At 33.9% G+C, this 19,677-nt stretch overlaps 2 protein-coding genes across 5 annotated transcripts in view; one reads left to right on the forward strand and one right to left on the reverse strand.

Moving 5' to 3' along the window:
* Positions 1-4,248: 4,248 nt before the first annotated feature.
* LOC103312763 (nose resistant to fluoxetine protein 6) overlaps positions 4,249-19,677 on the reverse strand; it is a 41,502-nt gene continuing 26,073 nt past the window's right edge. For 2 of the 4 annotated variants that reach the window (XM_064358940.1, XM_064358941.1), the window contains 12 exons: positions 19,040-19,168; positions 17,937-18,085; positions 17,638-17,882; positions 8,124-8,224; positions 7,874-8,070; positions 7,645-7,820; positions 5,713-5,881; positions 5,116-5,303; positions 4,924-5,071; positions 4,679-4,874; positions 4,484-4,626; positions 4,249-4,428 (listed from right to left, as the gene is read on the reverse strand). In XM_064358940.1, the coding sequence (XP_064215010.1) occupies positions 4,258-4,428; positions 4,484-4,626; positions 4,679-4,874; positions 4,924-5,071; positions 5,116-5,303; positions 5,713-5,881; positions 7,645-7,820; positions 7,874-8,070; positions 8,124-8,224; positions 17,638-17,882; positions 17,937-18,068 (1,866 nt within the window). In that variant the 5' untranslated portion in view covers positions 18,069-18,085; positions 19,040-19,168 and the 3' untranslated portion in view covers positions 4,249-4,257. Of the gene's footprint in view, positions 4,429-4,483; positions 4,627-4,678; positions 4,875-4,923; positions 5,072-5,115; positions 5,304-5,712; positions 5,882-7,644; positions 7,821-7,873; positions 8,071-8,123; positions 8,225-17,637; positions 17,883-17,936; positions 18,086-18,134; positions 18,977-19,039; positions 19,169-19,677 lie in introns of those variants that run through there. The other 2 variants (XM_064358939.1, XM_064358942.1) reach the window with 2 other exon arrangements.
* Positions 11,203-15,236, forward strand: LOC135267108 (uncharacterized). Its single transcript, XM_064358855.1, has 4 exons — positions 11,203-12,354; positions 12,387-14,007; positions 14,362-14,814; positions 15,163-15,236. Exons 1-4 carry the CDS (start codon positions 11,203-11,205, stop codon positions 15,234-15,236), a joined length of 3,300 nt encoding a protein of 1,099 aa, XP_064214925.1.

Raw genomic sequence — 19,677 nt, forward strand, 5'->3', positions numbered from 1 at the left:
GTTAATACAACCTTTTAGAGAAAATTTAGAAAAACATTATGTAATCGACAAAATTTTGAACGACCAAGGCCATGAAGTTCTTAGACTACCCCCATACCAATGTCAATATAATCCTATAGAATTGGCATGGGGGTTTTCTAAGAACTATCACAACAAACATCTAAGCGAGCAACCTATGTCTTGAAGGTGGTTGCTCGCCACTTTATGGCTTGAATCTCTTTCACACTGAACGCCTGTTATGTGGCAAAATTTTTGTCGACATTGTGAAAACTTAATCTATGCAGATTGGACAAAACATATGGGAAATCTTTCATATACCAATATACCTCCATTCATTATTTCATTAGGAGAATCTGACTCAGAATCGGATTTCGAATCAGATCCAGAAAATTAAAAATTGTAAATGACAATAGTTTAAATAAAAGTTAACCACAATTATTAATATAATTGGTGTTATATTATTTCTATTATTAATTTAATACTTTTTTTTAATTTGGAAGTATATAGGTAAGGCAACAATGCCTGTGATCAAGGCTGTGACATTGATATGTTAACAACTCTAACCTACAAAATCAAATTCCAGTATCACCAACTAAAATGCCATATTTCCATAGCCACTGTGAATCTAAATACATCGTGAACGGCATATACTGCCCCTTTGACGGCAAAGATTGTGGAAAACGTACACTGAAATATTCCTCCATATCCTCCTTATAGTCCTAATCTGTTACCTTATGATTTTACAAAGAGGCACTGGGGCACCAGGTAGAGTTTTAGATTCCACAATGACGATGAGCTTCAAAATTTTGCACATATGCCGTACTTACGTACTTGCTAAAAAACTACTGTAAAGAAGGTTTTGTGAAACTATCAAAGAAATGGCGTATGTGCACAGATGTAGAGAAAGAGTTTGTGGAAAAGTAGTTTAAAATTGTTGTTAAAATTTTGATTCAATAAAAAATTCTAATCAAATTCCAGTTTATATTTGAGCTCGCCTCGTATATTGGTTGTTTCTACTAAGTAATAATCTAACTATAAGAATACCACAGTATTGTGCAAAGAAAGTTAATTACACATTTATTACAATCTTCATAGCAGCTTGAGATTTTAAATAAAGATTTATTCGGGTTACTGCAGGCGAAGCACTTACGTTTAACCATTGAATAAAATGTAAGGGAAACACAATTACAAGAAACAACGAAAAAAACAATTCAGAGCGAGATTATTAAATTAAGAAAAGTGCCTGAAAAGTGTCAAGAGCTGAGCAGTCACAACAATGCCCCTCAAATGTATATTATTTAACAGTAACTAAGTAATGGTGTAATTTTTCGAACTTTGCGGTTTTATTCTGCTATACTGCCCTGTAGAGTTTCTTTATTGGGAATATAGGAACTCTACTGCCCTGTAGAGGGCTCTACATGCCGCTCGCTTCAAGGCCTTCTGACCTGAATCAAAATTTCATGTCCAGTGAAACGGCCACATGAGCGAAGCGAAATGTCATTTTCGTCCATGGTTAGTAGTAAGTAGAGACATGTTGCGCCGTAACTCTGCGGAGGAGTGGGAGAACCGCCACGTTGATACGTCACAAGATTACAAATGTGTTGTTTACATTGTGTTTTTTATGGTTTTTAATAAGAAATAACGATTGTAACCGAGTGGTGATGACTTTTTTAATTAATAGTGTTGTTTAGATTGATAACAGTGCAGTGAAAAAAACAGGAACACCACTAGGAGGGGAATTTCAATTTTGCAGAACCAATAATAATTTGCAGACCAGGGCTTTAAAATAATCCGAGTGACTTGTTCAACACACACCAACAACTTAGTGATGGCTTTCATTTGGTATTACTTTCAACCCTCTAGATTCAACCTTAGAAACATCCCCCAATTCAACCTTGCAGACCAGTACTTTAAAATGATCCGACCGACTTGAAACACACATAAACAACTTAATAATGGCTATTATTCGGTATTACTTTTAACCCCTTTGATTCACCCCTTAAAAATATCCCCCAATTCCCTAGACGTTAGTCACCCTTCTTTTAAAATTTTAAATGACACTTTCAATTTTCGAAGAAGAAAGAATTAAATTGGCTTAAAATCAAAGGCTACTAGGTACTACGACCAAAAATAAAATTACCCCTAACTCAAAAACTTTCCATAAGCTATGTTTTAGCTAATAAATATCGAAGACTTTTAATATGAACAAAATTCGGGGTCGAAGGTACTATATTTTTGCTCTGTAGGAGTCAAATTTTTTATAGAGAAGAAGGCTATTGGTTTCTCAGAACCTTCTTCTTTTTGCTGTAAAACATCTCCTATGGCCACGTCAGAAGCATCAGTTGATTGAAACACATTTCTTCGTACAACCATTTAACAAGGCGTTTAACGGTGCTTGTGTTTCAGCTGCTCGCGGAATCCACCTTCGATAATAATTATACATTCCCAAGAATCGTTGTAATTGTTTGGAAGTTTTAGGAAAAGGTATTTTGATTATTGCCTTAACTTTTTCGAGCAATGGCATAATACCAGTCGAAGATATTCTGACACACAAAAATTTTAGATCTGACACACCAAAAATACATTTTTTTAAGTTGACAATCACACCGTGTTGGTCTAACCTTTGAAAAACTTGTTTGAGATGTACAATGTGATCGTTTTCTGTAGATGATGCGATAAGCATATCGTCTATGTAGGCCTACACGAAAGTAAGTCCTTGTAAAACTTGATCGATGAATCGTTGAAACGTTTGAGCGGCATTTCTTAATCCAAATGGAGTTCTAAAACTTTTAAAAAGATCTAATGGTGTTATTACCGCTGTTATATGACGATCAGCTGGGATAACAGGAATCTGGTAGATAAGCTTTGACGAGATCTAGCGACGAGAATATACGTTTTCCTTTTAAATTGTGTGTGAAATCTTGTTTTGATGTGGTGTTGTACCGTGTGTTTGGTTTTACTAATCTCACTGCAGGACGTAAAATATTTGGATTTTCGGATAAGTTCTTGATATACTGAATTTGTATTTTCAAATACCGCGCGAATAGTACGTCACGAGTCTCTTTTTTCAGACATGTCTAATGAACTTGTCGAGTCTACTAATCTTTTTCTGTGTACGTCCACACCCATCCAAGTCCTAAATTTAAATTAATGATTTTTCTCCGAACACTTTTGTTACAAAACCGCTAGCCGATTGAAGATTAAAGCGAGGTACATATGTTCGATTACGATTAGAATCTCGGTATTTAACAGGCAAAATACTGAAGTTTGCACCTGTGTCGACCAAGAAACTAATTTTTGAGTTTTTGTGTTTTACAAATAAGCGACACGTACTTTTGAGCGGGGCGAGAGCTGTGGTTACTCCCGCCCTTGATCGGCGTGTTTTTAAAGTTCATACGGTTGTATGCAACGTTTAGCTTCAGCATCAAATTTGAAATGATACCAACAATAATGTTTTCGATGATTATTTCTGCTTTGGTTAGGTTCTCTAGATATACTACGACTTCTACTTCTAAACCTACCTCCAGAATTTTTGTAACAGAATTTTGTCTCTGATATCGCAAACCATAAGTCAGGCCTTGATGACCAAAATCGAGGCAAGTAAAGTGCAGCGATAGCTACATGGCCAGTCTCTGAGATCACTCTCACCAGTGTTGAAGTCGGCGTCGGTAGTGGTGTATTGTTGTATCTCCACTTCCTACGTTGTCGTTAGACATCCTCGGTTATTGGGTTCGTCGGGGTCACCAATTTGTAGATGCGTTATTTACGAAATACAAGAAAAATTGAAGAAACTTTTTTGTCTTGTTTTAATTTCTTGATAACTTGTTAAGTATTTACATATACTATATCTACGTTGTGTATTACTTGATTTTTAATTCTAATTTTATTCGGCAAGTCGCCACAGATTCCACCTCCCAATTTAAAAATAAATTTCTCAGTGTTTCGGTTCTTCAGCTTTTAGATTCCAAAATTTCTAATGTTTTCTATCTCTCAAGGTTTTAGTTAAATATTTAGAGTATCACTTAATCAACTTTAGTATATTTTTTTTATTTATTAATTTCTCCACTTTTCTATATTTTTTAGTTAGTAACTAAGAGTCTTAATGTTTCAGAGAGAGTGAGACCCTATTTGCAAATAAATTTATTCACTTGAATGGCGGTTTCTACTGAGTCTCTTTAGGGTTAACACTTAAGAGACCTTCATATAACTAGTTTTTGTAAAAAATAATTAAGAAAAAAACAGTTTACTGCAAAACCTTTATTCACACTTTTCTGTTTTATTGCTGTAACAAGTAACCTCATTTCTCCTTAGATTTTTCAACATTGAAGTAATGTGTTTTTTTAACTCACTAATCGGCAGCTCAAAGAAAAGTGTAAAAAACAACGCCGCCATGTAGGAAAGGAAAAGATCCGAAAGCATCTCCCAATTCTTAAACAAAACTTTCTTAGTAGCATCACATTTTCTCCTCAATAAATGTTTTTACCAAAATGAAGTCATTCAAATAATTTGGTGCTCTTTTCAAGCCAGCTTTCACCAACTGGATGGGAACGTGTAAAAGGTAAGCACTGTAAGTGAGGCGGCCAAGAACGTACATAGGAGGCCACTCATTTATTGCTCTTATTATATCTAAAAAAATATTTGTAATAAAAGAATGATAAGTTCTGTCACTTGTTATTACGTCCTTGTCCGTGTGTCATTCCAAAAATAAAAAAACCCGTCCCAAAAATATAGATACTTCTGCTTAAACAAGCATATATCGCAAAATTAACTTCAGGGTTATTTGAAAATATTGTTGTTTTTTTAAATAGTGCTGGAATCGGGATTATCAATATTGAAACTCCGAGACTTGCAAACCACCATAAAATAACATGAATCTGAAACAAATCAATAAGATTCAAAGTTGAAACCTAAAATCTTGCTAACCCTTTTGGTAAATAATTTTTTATTTCTACATTTGTAAAAAGTGTAGCCAAAACCTAAACCAGCGATCAGACCTGACATATTAGCAATAGGGGCTTTAGCTACTGAACCAGCATGGTCCCATAGTATAAATTTCATGTTGTAGAACAACCTTAAACCGATGTTAGAGCTAGTCTTGAAAATAAACATTCTTACTCTGGATAAATTGGTAAAATAATTTTTGAACTATAGATTCGAGAATATGTATCAAGGACGTGTACTACCCAAAGGCAGCCTAATATTAGTGCAATTTTTTCTTGGTACTTCCATATGAGACACAAAATAAACAGGCCCACTATATAGTATTGTGTATCGACAGCTATATACCATAGAGAGGGTTGACACTACAAAATAATATTATTGGGATTAAACGAGGAAAAAATCACTCTTAAAAATCTGTACACCTGTTTATAAATACATTCTATTGAATACAAAATATAAAGTTATATTTAGTATTTAGTCGTCTTGTACAGGATGTTTCATCGAGTTCATAACGTCTATTATTGACCAATAAATGTTAAAATATTTAAATAAATTTGTACAAAGGAGCTATAATACAAAGTTTTGGGTTTGGAAAATGAAACACCCTAAACTTTTATTAGTAGATTTTGCTTAGTTTTTGATAAAATTTAATCAGTTTAATTACTTTATTAAATTTTTTAATGTTTTAACGTTTAAGAAATTAAGAATCAATTATGTCCTCCACCACCTCGTTGGAACACCTTGTATTTTGTATTATAGAAAAAAAAATACCATTTCGACTGGATGTATGAAATTGTTCAAATATATGGGATTGCTCCACCAATTGGAACGGCAGGTTCTGTAGGAATGACCAATAATGTCGTCCCAAAACGGACCACGTGATAGATGGACCAACCACGTCGCACACATACCAACAAGGATGAGCAAAGTGGGAGTTATTCTAAAAACAAATACTTTTCTTTTCACGTTATTACGCTGCTTGTAGAGTGATACAGAATTTGTTAATAAAATTTGTTTTGATTCGAATGGACTATTGTTTCACTTTTTTTTAGGAGAAAAGACTAAAAAACTAAAACAAGGCTGAAACAATAAGAAATTAAGAATCTGAGAAATTTAGGGCCTGAAAAAGTATGAAACATTCGAACCATATTATTAGATGTGCAGCTCTAAAAATATTACAAAAATGCATAGTCTTGGCTACTAACTTAATAATTTATTTATTATTTATTGTTTATCTCTTCATCAACAACAAATAAAGTTGAAAAATCATTAATTGAATTAGTAAAACTTTAAAAGAATACTTAAAATGTTGAAAAAGTAATTGATGTATTGACACATTTGTATAAAATATTTTGTTTCGAGCCGATTGGACTTGCATTGCCCTTTTTATTAAGAGAAAGGCGAAGAAAATCGAATTTTTGACACACTATGAAATCAAAATTTAAGTTGTAACTAGCAAAAACTAAGGGGGTGAAAAAATGACAAAATAAAAAACTATCGAAGTGAAAAGTGGGAAAACTAAAAATTAATAAATGCATTGCTAAGACACTCGAAAATTTAGCTTAGATACTGAGAAACAAAAAGACTGATTCACAAACACAAAGTAAAACTTAGGATCTGAAAATCTTAAATTTTGCTAAATTGTAGGCTGAAAAACTAAGAAATAAATGATTTAAAACATGTTTAAAGACTTAAATCAGAACAATTTCTCCACCGATCTTTAGATTATGTTTTAAAATTATGTTAACATAATTAAAATAAATGAGTTTTTGATTTACAAGTGGACTAAATCGAATGATTAGTGAATTTTTGCAAAACAGTTGTCTTTCTGATTGAAAATAAGCTTGAAAAAAATTCATGTTCCAAATACATTGAACTAATTGAACTATCCAATTGCACTTACGTATAAATTGTGGGTAAAAATGTTCTCGCGTGCAGTACCCTGATAAACAGGTACCCAGTTAAGAAAACAATGATATCTAGGCGAATGTCATTTCTAGACCGGTTTTAGATGGTGGTATTCTGAGAAAATGATAATTTTAAATACGGTACTGGAACGGTTCATGGACAGAGACCACAATAATAAAATGCAAATTTGCGATGGTGGCACGGGTTTGGTAATAAACCCAAAGAAACTGAAACATTAGTTCAAAAATGTTCCTAAAGGCTTATAAAGTTAAAACCTATTTTACTTTTTTGACTTAATTCTGATGATATTTTTCTGCTTAAGATCAAACTAAATCAGGTAAAACAGGCTAAAATAACAATATTTTGTAAAAAGACACTTTAAACAATTTAATTCTAAACGGCTGAACTTGGAAATATGGTTTTTAAGACTTTTGTGAACGAAATTCTCTACAACTTTGTTTCATATGCTCTTTTTGTATCTTCAACCATATTTGAAGCATTTTAGAAACAGTTAGGGCAAATTGGTAAAAATTTAAATTTTTTTAACACAATATTATCGATAAAATTTTGTACTACCTTTATCTCTAACTCCTTATAATTTAATGCTCTATCTTCTGTAATTTTTCAGTTTGGCTTGTCTTCACTCGTATTAAAATACACCTGATTTTTTATTTTATTGCTCTTAAAATTTTGTCGCCATCTAGCGGCGCTAATGGAACTAATAATAATGAGGGCATTTTATTTCAACATTATGTAGCATCATAGTATTTAGGTCCGCTTAATGAAAAACTCAACCTGAAGTATCTCTTCACAAACGAATTGACCAAATAGGAAAATTTGATTTTTTCTTTCTTTTCATGATCCACAAAAAACTGATACGTTAGCAGCCACGATGACAACATAAAATAAGTTTGAAGTATAGCGTGTCGAGAGCCACTTCCAACCCATCGATCAGCCACACGTTCGGAAATCTGTAATTTTCACAATTAAGACAGGTAAAAAGGTTTTGTTAAGAAATATGTACCTCCTCTGTATATCTGGTATTTACAACTGGAATAGATAAATTAGCAGCCACACAATGTGCAGCAATAACGTTGTACATGCAGAAAAAACGGATGCCTTGCAGACATCGCAATGATCTGATATCAGGATTGGTGAGATCGATTTTATTAAGTCGATGCCAGTTTTGGGTTAGGGAAAATATTGAGATAAACTTTCCAACTACGAATAAGAAGGTGATAATGTGTTTGGTGGTCAATATGTGAATTACTTACATTTCGATTTGGCAAATTTTGTGTCTTTGAAGTCAGGAGATGCAAAAATGTCGTAGATCCACGCTATCAGCACAAGTAGGATAAATACGACAAGAAATGCACTAGAAATATACAATCTCAAAAAATAGCAAAAATTGATAAACTTAAATTCGTATTTGGGCAATGGGCATATATGAAAGAAAAAGTTTGAGTTTTGGCTTTGCCACTTTGTAATTTTGAAAAAAAGTTACTAAACCCCGAATTTTTAAGTTTTCTTTTTAATAAAAAAAATTACTGTACTTTCTGTATTTTATAAGGGGTGATTGATTTTTGTTAATTTTTTTGTTTTTAGATTTCATAATAAGTGTTTTCATGTTAATTGTTAGTAGAAATATAGAAAAAACAATTGTTCTTTTATATGGATATGGATAGTTGACAATAAAATAGACGACCCCTATTTTTTATTTTAACCAAAGCTAGAGCTAGACCTAGAGGTAGACCGTTTTTCAAAAAAATAATTGAAAAGGTGAAAATTCCTGGCCTGACGTCAGCAATGTTCCTTTTTGAATCGGCCAGTCACAGAACTTGAGAGAGAAAACTTGCCAAATAGCTTAAAAGACGTACGTTTTTTCTTAATTTCTGCCTGTTGTTTTACATACGACTACAGATGTGCTGCATGAGCAGTCATTTTACCACAACACAAACTCCTGCAAAATATTAGCACACAACACAGTCACAATCGACAACGCACGGTTTTGATATTTGTATTTGACGTTTACTAACCCAAACGTAGGTCGTAGCGTTAATTGTGTTTAGCGAAAGACTGATGAATCATTAGTCGTGACATTGCTTACGTCACAGCGCAAATTTTCTATTATTACTAAAAAAGTAACGATTTAAAAAAACTCAGACCGATATTACTTGACTTCATTTTGTGTCTACTTTCAAAATATGCAAATTCCAAAGAATTTTACTTTCGAGTGTAACACTCCATTTAAACGTGTTTTCAATTAAATTTAAATCACGTTGCTATAGTATTTAGTGTTTATAATCTAGGATTCGGTTATTAAAAAGAAGGCTTAAAATGTTACTAACAAAAAAAAAAAGAATTACTCTTCAAGTTTAAAAACATTCATACATATTTCAAAAGTGCAAAGATAACACAATTATCAGTTCGGCGATTGTCAGGCTGTTTTGACGAAATTTTGCGGTATTTTGATTTTGTACTCGGTGTAGCAAAAGTTTTTAAAAAAATAAAATGCCAAAGGTGCAAATTGCTCTTTTTGTAATTTATAATATTTATGATATCACATAATATTAAGAAATAATAGTGTGTTTGGTTTTAAACTATCTCAAAAATTTAAACATTTGCGGTTTTAATGAAAAAAAAAATTCCACAATGTGAGATGTTTTGTGGTGAAATTTGATACTTTAGTAAAATTGATACAGATGTACAGGGTGTTTCACTGGTTTTACAAAACTTTATAAGTTTTGCGCCTAATGTACGCACCCATGATATACAAAAGTCACAAGCACTAGATACAAAAAATACACATTTAGTTTTTGACACTGTCAAAATTGACGATTTTTCTCCTGTGTAAGGAAGTTTTGACAACTGTTTGACATTTTTCAATACGAAACGTCAGACTATTGTTAACAGATTTAAAGCAATTATAAGCCTTGTTGAGTCTAATTCGAAGAATAAATTGTTGTATTCAACTCGTTTTCGTGTAAATCCGTTTATTTATTTTACCTCATGAATGATAAACCACTCAAACGTCCGATTTACACTCAAACTCGTTAAATAAATAACTATTAATTATTTAATTTTTGGAAAGTTATGACAATAGTTGTCATAGTCGCCGCTCTTATTTATTTTTTTTCTCTTGTAACTTGAACTGCCCATACGAATTTAGCCGCTTACATTTATTTTGGTCCTTCGAGCCCGAATGCAAAGTGTATTCGGAACCATTTTTGTTAGTTTAAATTTGTTTCAATTCGCAAATTCGTATGGGTAAATTCTCTGAGCTTGTTTCGTCGTTTCGTAATTACAGTTTTTCGGTTCAATTTGTCGCGTCCTAGAACAGGTATTGGTTATCTCGCTTTATCGCTGGGTTTTTGCTTTCGGGTTATCGCTTTTTCTCGCTCTTTTCGTTGTAGTTTCGAATTGTTAAATCGATTTATTTTTATTTCGTATTTGAAATCCAGGATTTGAATATGGCCCCTAAATCCATAAAAAAAATGTAGTGCTCTTCGGGAGACCGCTATTACGCAAATGAACGAGTTAAAAAAGGTAGCGGAGGTGGCTGATCGTCAAGAAGCGCTTTACGAAAGTTCTTATCCTGAATTTAAAGCTCGCTATAAATTTATTGAACGCATATACGGGGATTTTTATTAATATCATAACACAATAATTGGTACGTTGGCAAACAGTGATGAGGAGTTAAACCAAGAAAAAGAAATTCAGGCTGCATTTGATAATGATTATTATTTTGTTCATATGGTGTTCGAGCGCGTTTTTAAATCAAAGCCAACCTTTGAACGCTCGCAGTCAAATCAGTCTGAAACCACTAATAAAGATCACATTCAATTGCCTCGGTTGGAGTTGTATAAATTTAGCGGAGAATTAAAAACGTGGAAAACATTTTTGGACATGTTCAACTCAACAATTCATAAGAATGGGTCGTTGTCAGACGTGGAAAAATTCAGTTATTTAATTTCGTCTCTTAGTGAGGAGCCACTATCAATTGTTAGTCGTATTCCTATGGTAGGCACTAATTATCAAATCGCATACGATGCTCTCGTTAAAAGATACGACAACAAGAGATTGCTTGCGACGCACTATTGGAACCAAATCGAAAATGTCCCTTCGTTGACAGAGAATTATACATCGTCGCAACTTAGAACATTGTTGTCCACATTTGAGGAAAATTTGGCGGCATTAAAAATGTTACAATTTCCAGTCGAAAGTTGGGATTTTGTGTTATTTAATATGTTGTTGAATAGGCTTTGCTCGTCGTTAGTTAGTCGTTTCGAACTCGGTCAAGATTCGCCAACCGCTGTCCCAACTTTTAAATCGCTAAGTGAATTTTTGCTTTTAATGTCGCAAGCCTCGGACAATGTTTCTCAAAATGTCACTCCAAATACGTCGAAATTAACGCAAAAGGTTCCAAAAATTGTTTCTTCTCCTGTTAAACCTCGACAAGGTTCGGTATTCCTTGTAAATTCGGAAAACTCCAAATGTGCTTTATGCAATCGCGATTATCTCATCTATAAATGTCCCACATTTCTCGCAAAATCACCACAATCTCGTTATGAAATAGTAAAGTCCAAACAATGGTGTCTTAATTGTCTTGGTGCTAAACATTTATTGCGCAATTGCAACTCGTCGTCGACTTGTCGAGACTGTCATCAACGCCATCACTCTCTTTTGCATTTTGTTAGTTCGAATACGCTCTCAACTCAGTCCAAACCCGCAACAATTTCGGAAAATCCAATCGCTCCAATAGATACTTCCCCTAAATCGCTAGATTCGCCTACTCGCATTAATTCGCTCACTAATTTGATTCCGTCGCAGTCTGTATTGTTGTCTACCGCTGTAGTTGAAGTCCAGGATTCGTTAGGACAGTTCCAAGAAGTTCGCATCCTCTTAGATAGCGCTAGTCAAGCGAATTTCATTACAAAAAATTGTGCAGAGCGCTTAGGATTATCACGCAAAACTTCGACCTTTATAATTAAAGGCTTGGGAGGCATGAATGATAAGGCCTCAAAAGAGGTTTCATGCACTCTTCGATCGAAAAATGAGCCATCTATTCGTTTTTCAATTAACGCAATTCTTTTTGACAAAATTTGCGATGATATGCCAAGCGTATCATTCTCAACTTCCGGTTGGACCAACCTAATGAATTTGACATTAGCGGACAGTCAATTTAATCTTTCTCGTGGTATTGACATGTTATTGGGAGCGGATATTTTTCCTCTTATCTTAGAATCTGGTCGCCTTCTCGGAAATTCGGACGTTCCCACCGCTATGAACACAAAATTTGGTTGGATTCTTATGGGTCAATTTCGGTCAAATACGCATAGGAAGCACAGTTCTTCACCACACCTTCATAGTTTTTGCGCAACAATCGAATCATTCGACACAATACCTCTCGAAAACATCGTCAAACAATTTTGGGAAATTGAAGAGCCTAATCTGGTCGATTTGTCGTTCCCATGTTGTTTAAAGAAGACGATCCTATTTTTCCCGGTTCGTTCGCTAACGCATTTCGGAGACTTCAGTCAATCGAGCGTCGTCTCATTAAAAACCCCTTGCTTTACGAAGACTATAAGGCCTTTATGAACGAATATTTAGATCTTGGCCACATGCAGCTCCTTACAAATGGAAATTCGTCGGATGGATATTATATTCCCCACCACTGTGTTATAAAGGCTGATAGTCCTAGCACAAAACTTCGCGTAGTTTTCGATGCCTCCTGTCCTTCGTCAGAAGGCAAATCTCTCAATGATAGTTTATTTGTAGGTCCAAAACTTCAAAAGGACATTTTGACTATTCTTTCACGCTTTAGAGTTCATCCCATCGTGTTCACCGCAGATATACGACAGATGTATCGTCAAATTTTGATTCTTCCTGAACATCGCAAATTTCAGAAAATTTTGTGGAGAAACTCCCCACAGGAACCCGTTCAGGAATATCAGTTAAATACCGTTACCTACGGAGTGTCGTCTTCTCCCTTTTTGGCAATTCGCACATTAGGCGAACTTGCATCTCTGGAAAAAACTCGATTTCCTCTCGCTTCCGAAGTCCTGGTTAACGATGTTTATATCGATGACATTATTACAGGTTGCTCTTCGATTGCTGAAGCTCATAATTTGCGGGATGAACTAATTGACTTGCTCAGTACTGCAGGTTTCGAATTAAGAAAGTGGTCTAGCAATGACCCTACCGTTTTAAACAAAATTCCTCTTTCACATCAATTAGATCAAGCCCTTGCGTTCAATAGTGAATCAGAGTTTTTCGTTAAAGTTTTGGGACTGCAATGGAACCCGCGTAACGATAGTTTTTCTTATAGTATTCAACCGTTCAATCGTCCGTGCTCAAAACGATCGCTTTTGTCTGAATTGGCTCGCATATTCGACCCTATTGGGTTTTTGGCTCCTTTAACTTTTTACGCAAAACGTTTAATTCAGTATCTATGGACTTTGAAGTTGTCTTGGGATGACTCGCCTCCTGACGACATTATTTCGAGTTGGACGCAATTTTGTTCGGAACTTCCCCAATTAGCGACTTTGCAAATTCCCCGAAAAATTATCGTAGAAAAAGTTCGGTTGTGTACCCTTCATGGTTTCTGCGACGCTAGTGAGTCTGGTTACGCCGCAGTGGTCTATTTACGAAGCGTCTCAGTTACCCATGCAATAGAAATTCGTCTCATTTGTGCAAAGTCAAAGGTAACGCCGTTGAAGAAAATTTCCATTCCGCGTCTAGAGTTATGTGCGGCAGTTTTATTGGCCAAGTTAATAGATTACACCCTTACCACGTTTAAAGGTGTCATAGAGATTGAACAAGTTTACGCGTGGTCCGACTCTACCATAGCCCTTTCGTGGATTCAATCGTCTCCTCACCTTTGGAAGGTATTTGTTAGCAATAGGGTTGCTCTCATTCAATCGTTAGCACCCACTGCTACTTGGCATCACGTTTCGTCTGATGACAACCCCGCCGATTGCGCGTCTCGTGGTTTAAATCCAATGCATCTCCTGCAGCACCTGCTATGGTGGGCGGGGCCCACTTGGTTACGCAATTTTGATTTGGTCGTAGGTAAATCGGAGATACCAGATTTGGAAAATGACTCGATAATGGTAGAAGAACAACGCAAGGTTGTCTTAGTTCTTCAAACAGAAGAAAGTTTTTTTGATCGCATATTGAGTACCTTCTCTTCTCTTCGAAAAATATTACGCATTATCGCAGTGTGGCTACGGTTTGTCAAAAATCTTAAAACTAAAACTCGAAATTTTGAGGCCTTAAGTGAGGATGAAATAAACTACGCATTGACCCTGCTCGTTAAACATGTCCAACAACAAGTATTCACCTCGGAAGTTAAAAATCTGGAATCTTGGAAGGCCTATATTTGTGTATTTCTATGCTTTAGTACTAAAGCTATTCATATCGAATTAGTGTCGGATTTATCCACAGAAGCGTTTTTGGCCGCTTTACGGCGATTCGTGGCTCGTCGAGGACGTTGTTCTTATATTTATTCAGATTGCGGTACTAATTTCGTTGGTGGCTATCGCGAGCTTAATCGTCATATGAAATCAGCCGCAGAACGTGAACGTCTTCGGTGGCATTTTAACCCCCCATCAGCCCCTCACTTTGGAGGGATTTGGGAGGCCGGCATTAAGTCGGTCAAAACCCATTTACATCGTCTTATAGGAGAGCAAATCCTCACATTCGAAGAATTGTATACGGTTCTAACTCAAATTGAGTCAGTACTTAATTCGCGTCTTCTTTGCCCGGTTAGCGCCGATCCTAACGACCTCTCAGTTTTAACCCCTGGCCATTTCTTGACGTTAGAACCTCTTAGCGCACCTCCTGATTCAGACTTATCGTCATTGAAAATAAATCGATTAACGCGCTGGCAATTAGTCCAACGTCTGCACCAAGATTTCTGGTCACGATGGCATCAGGAATATTTACACACTCTTCAGCAACGAAGTAAGTGGAATACTTCTTCAAAACCAATCGTTCCTGATACTTTAGTGATTGTTAAAAATGAATGCCTATCTCCTTTACGATGGCAGTTAGGAAGAATCGTCGCGGTGCATCCTGGTGCAGATGGGGTCGTCAGAGTTGCTACAGTACGTACCTCCCAGGGTACGCTCAAGCGCCCAGTGGTAGAGCTTTGCCCTTTACCTGTTCCTACAGTTTCGTAAAACGCGGAGCCTTTTAGGTGGGCGGTATGTTAGAATTTAGTTTAATTTAGTATGGGCTCAGAGAATTTTTGTTTATTTATTTTGAATTTCTCCCGCGGTCATGCGCGATTCGCAAAGGGTGGTTTTTTAGTTTTAAGTGGTGGCGCGCGTGTGACCTTGAAGAAGTTGGTGTTGAGTTCTTGGTTTGAAAAGCGCATCAGGTAGTTTCGTTCCGCTTCGTGTTTTTTCCTCTCCAAAAGTACAAGCTGGCCGGCGAAGAATTTTCCAAAGACGCCAAAAGGTAAGAACCACCCCAAGCTCGCCGCTCTTATTTATTTTTTTTTCTCTTGTAACTTGAACTGCCCATACGAATTTAGCCGCTTACAAAGATACACAATAATCCCTTTTGGCACATTATTACCCTCTTAAATTAAATTTAGGTAAAGGTTTACACTTTGTATTTTTATTTTTGGATTTGTATAAATTTTACGTATTTTTGAATCGTGTTAGATCTTTACTTTGGTGTTTACAGAAATTAAAAACAAACCCACAAATTCCAATTTTTTTTTATTGGTAATCTATTTTGCTTATTTAAAAAACACTGCAACCTGTCCAAATCCAACTTTCAAAAACGCGTGTTTTTTAAAATGTATATGGCAACATCAATAACCCAAGAAATGTGAAGTATAAATAGCACCTCTAATGATTTTCTATTATAATGACCATCAGTTGTATGACAACGAAAGGTTTACTGATCTCACATAACATTATTTCCAGTTTTTGTAATATTAAACTCAGTATTTATGATTTGAAAGTGTACCAATAAAAAAAAAATAACGTAAAGTGTTCGTGGATAACTGGTCTTTAAAACACCTGATCTGTTCACGCGTGTTTTAAAGACCTCAATATCTACTTACATATTAATACTATACTGTTTTGCATATAGAATTATTTCTTACAGATTATAATTACATATTTCTATTCAAAAACTTTTTATTCTTCCCGTAGATGCAAAATAAATTTATTAGATTGGGTTTGAACAATTTCTTCCTAATAAATTTAATACTACTCTTGGTTCAATCGTCCAAGATAAACATGTTTCTAAAACAAATTGCGTTTCTTAAAGTCTTAAGGTTTCTTAAGACTTTTAAATTTTGAAAAATGCATTTCTCAAGATTTAAAAATTGTGTAAATGAGAATTTGAGTATACTTTAATTTAACAATTTAAGGAATTTGTAATTCTTTGAATTTTTGGCGAACAAATTTTTTAATTCTGTTTTTTTCTTGGTAACATTTTAAGCCTTCTTTTAAGTATCTGAATCCTAGATTATAAACACTATTTTAAAACACGTTTCTGATAGCAACGTGTTTTAAATTAAAATGTGCCAACAAAAACGCTTAAAATTCGACAGCCTGCGAACATTAAGCTTGTGTTTTCGCACCCATATTATTAATAACTATTAATAGTGTGTGAATTCTAAATAAAAAAGCAAGATTTTTAAATTATGAGATTGTGAGTTTCAGAAGAGTTAAGACAAATTCAGAAACTGGCACATCGAGAAGCCAAGAAATTGAAAAATTGAGAATCTAGCCAAACTATGACTCTATTTTAGTATAAAATGTAATTTTCAATAATTTGCAGCTCATTACGTGTCTAATGCTTTATTTTACTTTATTTTCGTTAATAAAAAAACTGTTTTTTTATTATAATTACGTATACTTACGATATTTCCACAAATTCGGCAACTTTATGTTCATAGAATAACAATTCATAATTTGGAACTTTTGTCTCTTTTTTTATATATGGTGAAGAAAATGGAGCACAATTATTAATAATTTTTTATAAAGTGCCAGAAAATGCCTTTAGTATAAAACGTTGAATTATTTAGAGACGAAAGTAATAACGGCCAAAAAATAAAAATACGAATTTAGCTTGTTTATTATTATGCAATAACTTTTTAATGGTTGAATAAATTAAAATGTGGAATGTGGGCCAGTTTTGAACTTGACCATCACAGATTGTAAACAAAATAATAATTAATATTAGTTATTTATGTAAAAAACTCGATCAACAATAACAGTTTATTTCATTTCTTCCTGTACTCTATATTTTGATCACGAGCTGTCTACTTCAGATGAAACAAATTCAGCTCGTTTAGTAAAAAACTTGTAAAAACGTGACGGTGCAGTTAAAAAATCGACGCCACAATAATAGAAATCAATAAAAAATCATTTGCTTTATTTGAATTTGTTTTTATTAATTAATTTGAATGGTCCCGGGAATTCTTGTACCGAAAGAGGTCAAGTGCACATATGCCGAAATTCATTTTCGTAGTTATATTATAAAATAATTAAGGAATAGTTATTTACATAATCAGTTATGAAACAACCGATTTTGTTTAACGAGCATTATGTTTACCAAAATGGGTGAGCTCAGCGACAAAAACTTCTACTACTCATTATTAATTGCGCTCGTAGTGTTTATTTTTTGTTCTTCGAATAAATTCAATATCAGTTAAATTTATGTCAGTTATCACACATAAAAAGTATTATGGATACCTATTTGAAATTTTCAAAATATATAAAAATGAGGCAGTGATCAGTTTTGAAAGATTTTTTTACTTACCCAAACACCACATCAATTGAAGAGATGGGATATGGAGATTCGTTCGTTTCACAACGCATTTTTGTGATTTTTCCTTCAAGTCCCATATGTCTGAATTTAAGATTATAGCATTTTTCTAAATTTTCCGTAAATTTGTGGACATTTTTTGTAAAGTCGTCAAGTGCCACATCGGGACACGTTTCTTTAATACAAATTCCATGTCTCAGAATATCATGTCTGTAATTTCTTTTCTCCAAAGATGTTTTCTTCAATATTGAAAATACTTAATCAAAATTTCAAAGTTGTATGATATAACCTACCTCAATTAATTTCCATATTGCAGATGAATTATTTTCATTCGGATACAACTGAAACGTAATGGAGCAATATAAAGAATCGTTTTGTGATAACAAACAATTATCATATTCATCAAAATGAAAAACGTTTGGCATAGATGCATATTCGGAATCTAAAATAATAATTATTATTACTTTCAAATCAGTTTGAGTTTGTGGTACCTGGAATTTCAGGAGATCGTGAAAAAAACAAGACAATAATGTTCCAGTATTCTCGAAGCCACATTGTACTTTTATGATGTAGAAAATATGTAAGTAACTATGCTCAATAAGCAACAGTGGTTTTTGATAAAGCACGTTTTTTTAAGTTTTACGTAATTTAGAAATGGTGTAGTGAAATGAATAGTCGATAAAATTAGAAACGGCTTGTTTAAGATTTGTAATTATCTGAGATTAAATAAATAGATGGTGTTACAATTAGCTCTGGTCGAGTGTTTCAAACGCTTAGAAAATTATACAGAAACAGAGCACAAAGATTGTTTTTGGTTTTTTCATAATGTTGTTCTTCTCAAATGTTTAACAAAACTATAGAAAATTGTTTATGTTAAAATTATATTTGCCAAGTGCTTAAAAACCGGTGCCCCAACTCAATGGCAGCTTACATATAAACGTAAAAATAAGTAAAAAACATCTTTGTATCAAAGTTATTGTTAAATAACGAATTTTAAATAAATGATATATGGCAACGTTATCCAACAGTCGCAATGAAATTTGATCAGCAATAATAATAATAGTAATTTATTGTATAGGTGTTTTAGAAAGTATTTTATCCACTCGTTAGCTTGAGTGTTGAGTGTTAAATATTCTTATTAGCTGTTTCAAAACTATAAAACGCCAACGTCGCATTTTCTCTCAAAATTAGCTGTTATAAATTATTCAACCGATTCAAGAAAATAATAGCTAAAGTAATTTATAGTTTCAATGAGAGATCTAAATCATTAATACTTATTTTACAATTTTTACAATCTTATTTAAACAAATTTAGCTGTTTGCCCGTTAAAACCGTTAAAATCTCCCAAAATAATGGAAAATTACCTCAAGAACGCTCTAAAAAACTAACAAAATACCTTGTTTTTACACACCCCAAAACGGCTTTTTACTTCTGGACCAGGACATTTGGCGTCTTAAAATTCAAGGCAGAATCCTACAAATTTAGTGTTTTCCCAAAAGTAAACATCCGATAAAGACCTAAAACCCTTCAGAAAACATTAATTTTTATGCACCTCAAAAGTACCAAATATCAATAGACCACCAAAAATTGGGCATATGAAAAAACAGTTGAAAATCATGCAAAATTATCTCACGAGCACTTTAAAAAACTTACAACATACCGTGTTTTTAGACACTCCAAAATGGCTTTTTATCTCTGGACCAGACCAATTGGCGCATGCAAAAAAAAGCGAAAAACAACACCAAATCAAATAGGTATATTTGGCGCCTTACAAATTAATGTTGTGAAATTCATTCAAAAATCATAATTTTTTATACTCCCAAATATATAGCTTTTCATTTCTGGACCAAGCCAATTATTGGCGCATGGCAAAGATCGTAAAAATTATTAACAAATAAATTTTGCATACCCCAACTGTATTCAACTATTAACGCGCATAAAAAAGATACACCTAATTGTTCGAAGTCTACTAAAATATCTGAACACTCAATTATGGATTTTCATTTAGAGATCGCTATTAAAACTTTAATGTTA

Source organism: Tribolium castaneum, chromosome 9, assembly GCF_031307605.1.
Source record: "Tribolium castaneum strain GA2 chromosome 9, icTriCast1.1, whole genome shotgun sequence".
Lineage (NCBI taxonomy): Eukaryota > Metazoa > Arthropoda > Insecta > Coleoptera > Tenebrionidae > Tribolium > Tribolium castaneum.

Coding starts and splice junctions, on each gene's coding strand:
- LOC135267108 (XM_064358855.1), top strand. CDS start 11,203: ATGTCGCAAGCCTCGGACAATGTTTCTCAAAATGTCACTCCAAATACG. Junction 12,355..12,386: donor AGACGATCCTATTTTTCCCG/GTTCGTTCGCTA, acceptor CGGAGACTTCAG/TCAATCGAGCGTCGTCTCAT. Junction 14,008..14,361: donor AGTTCTTCAAACAGAAGAAA/GTTTTTTTGATC, acceptor ATATTTATTCAG/ATTGCGGTACTAATTTCGTT.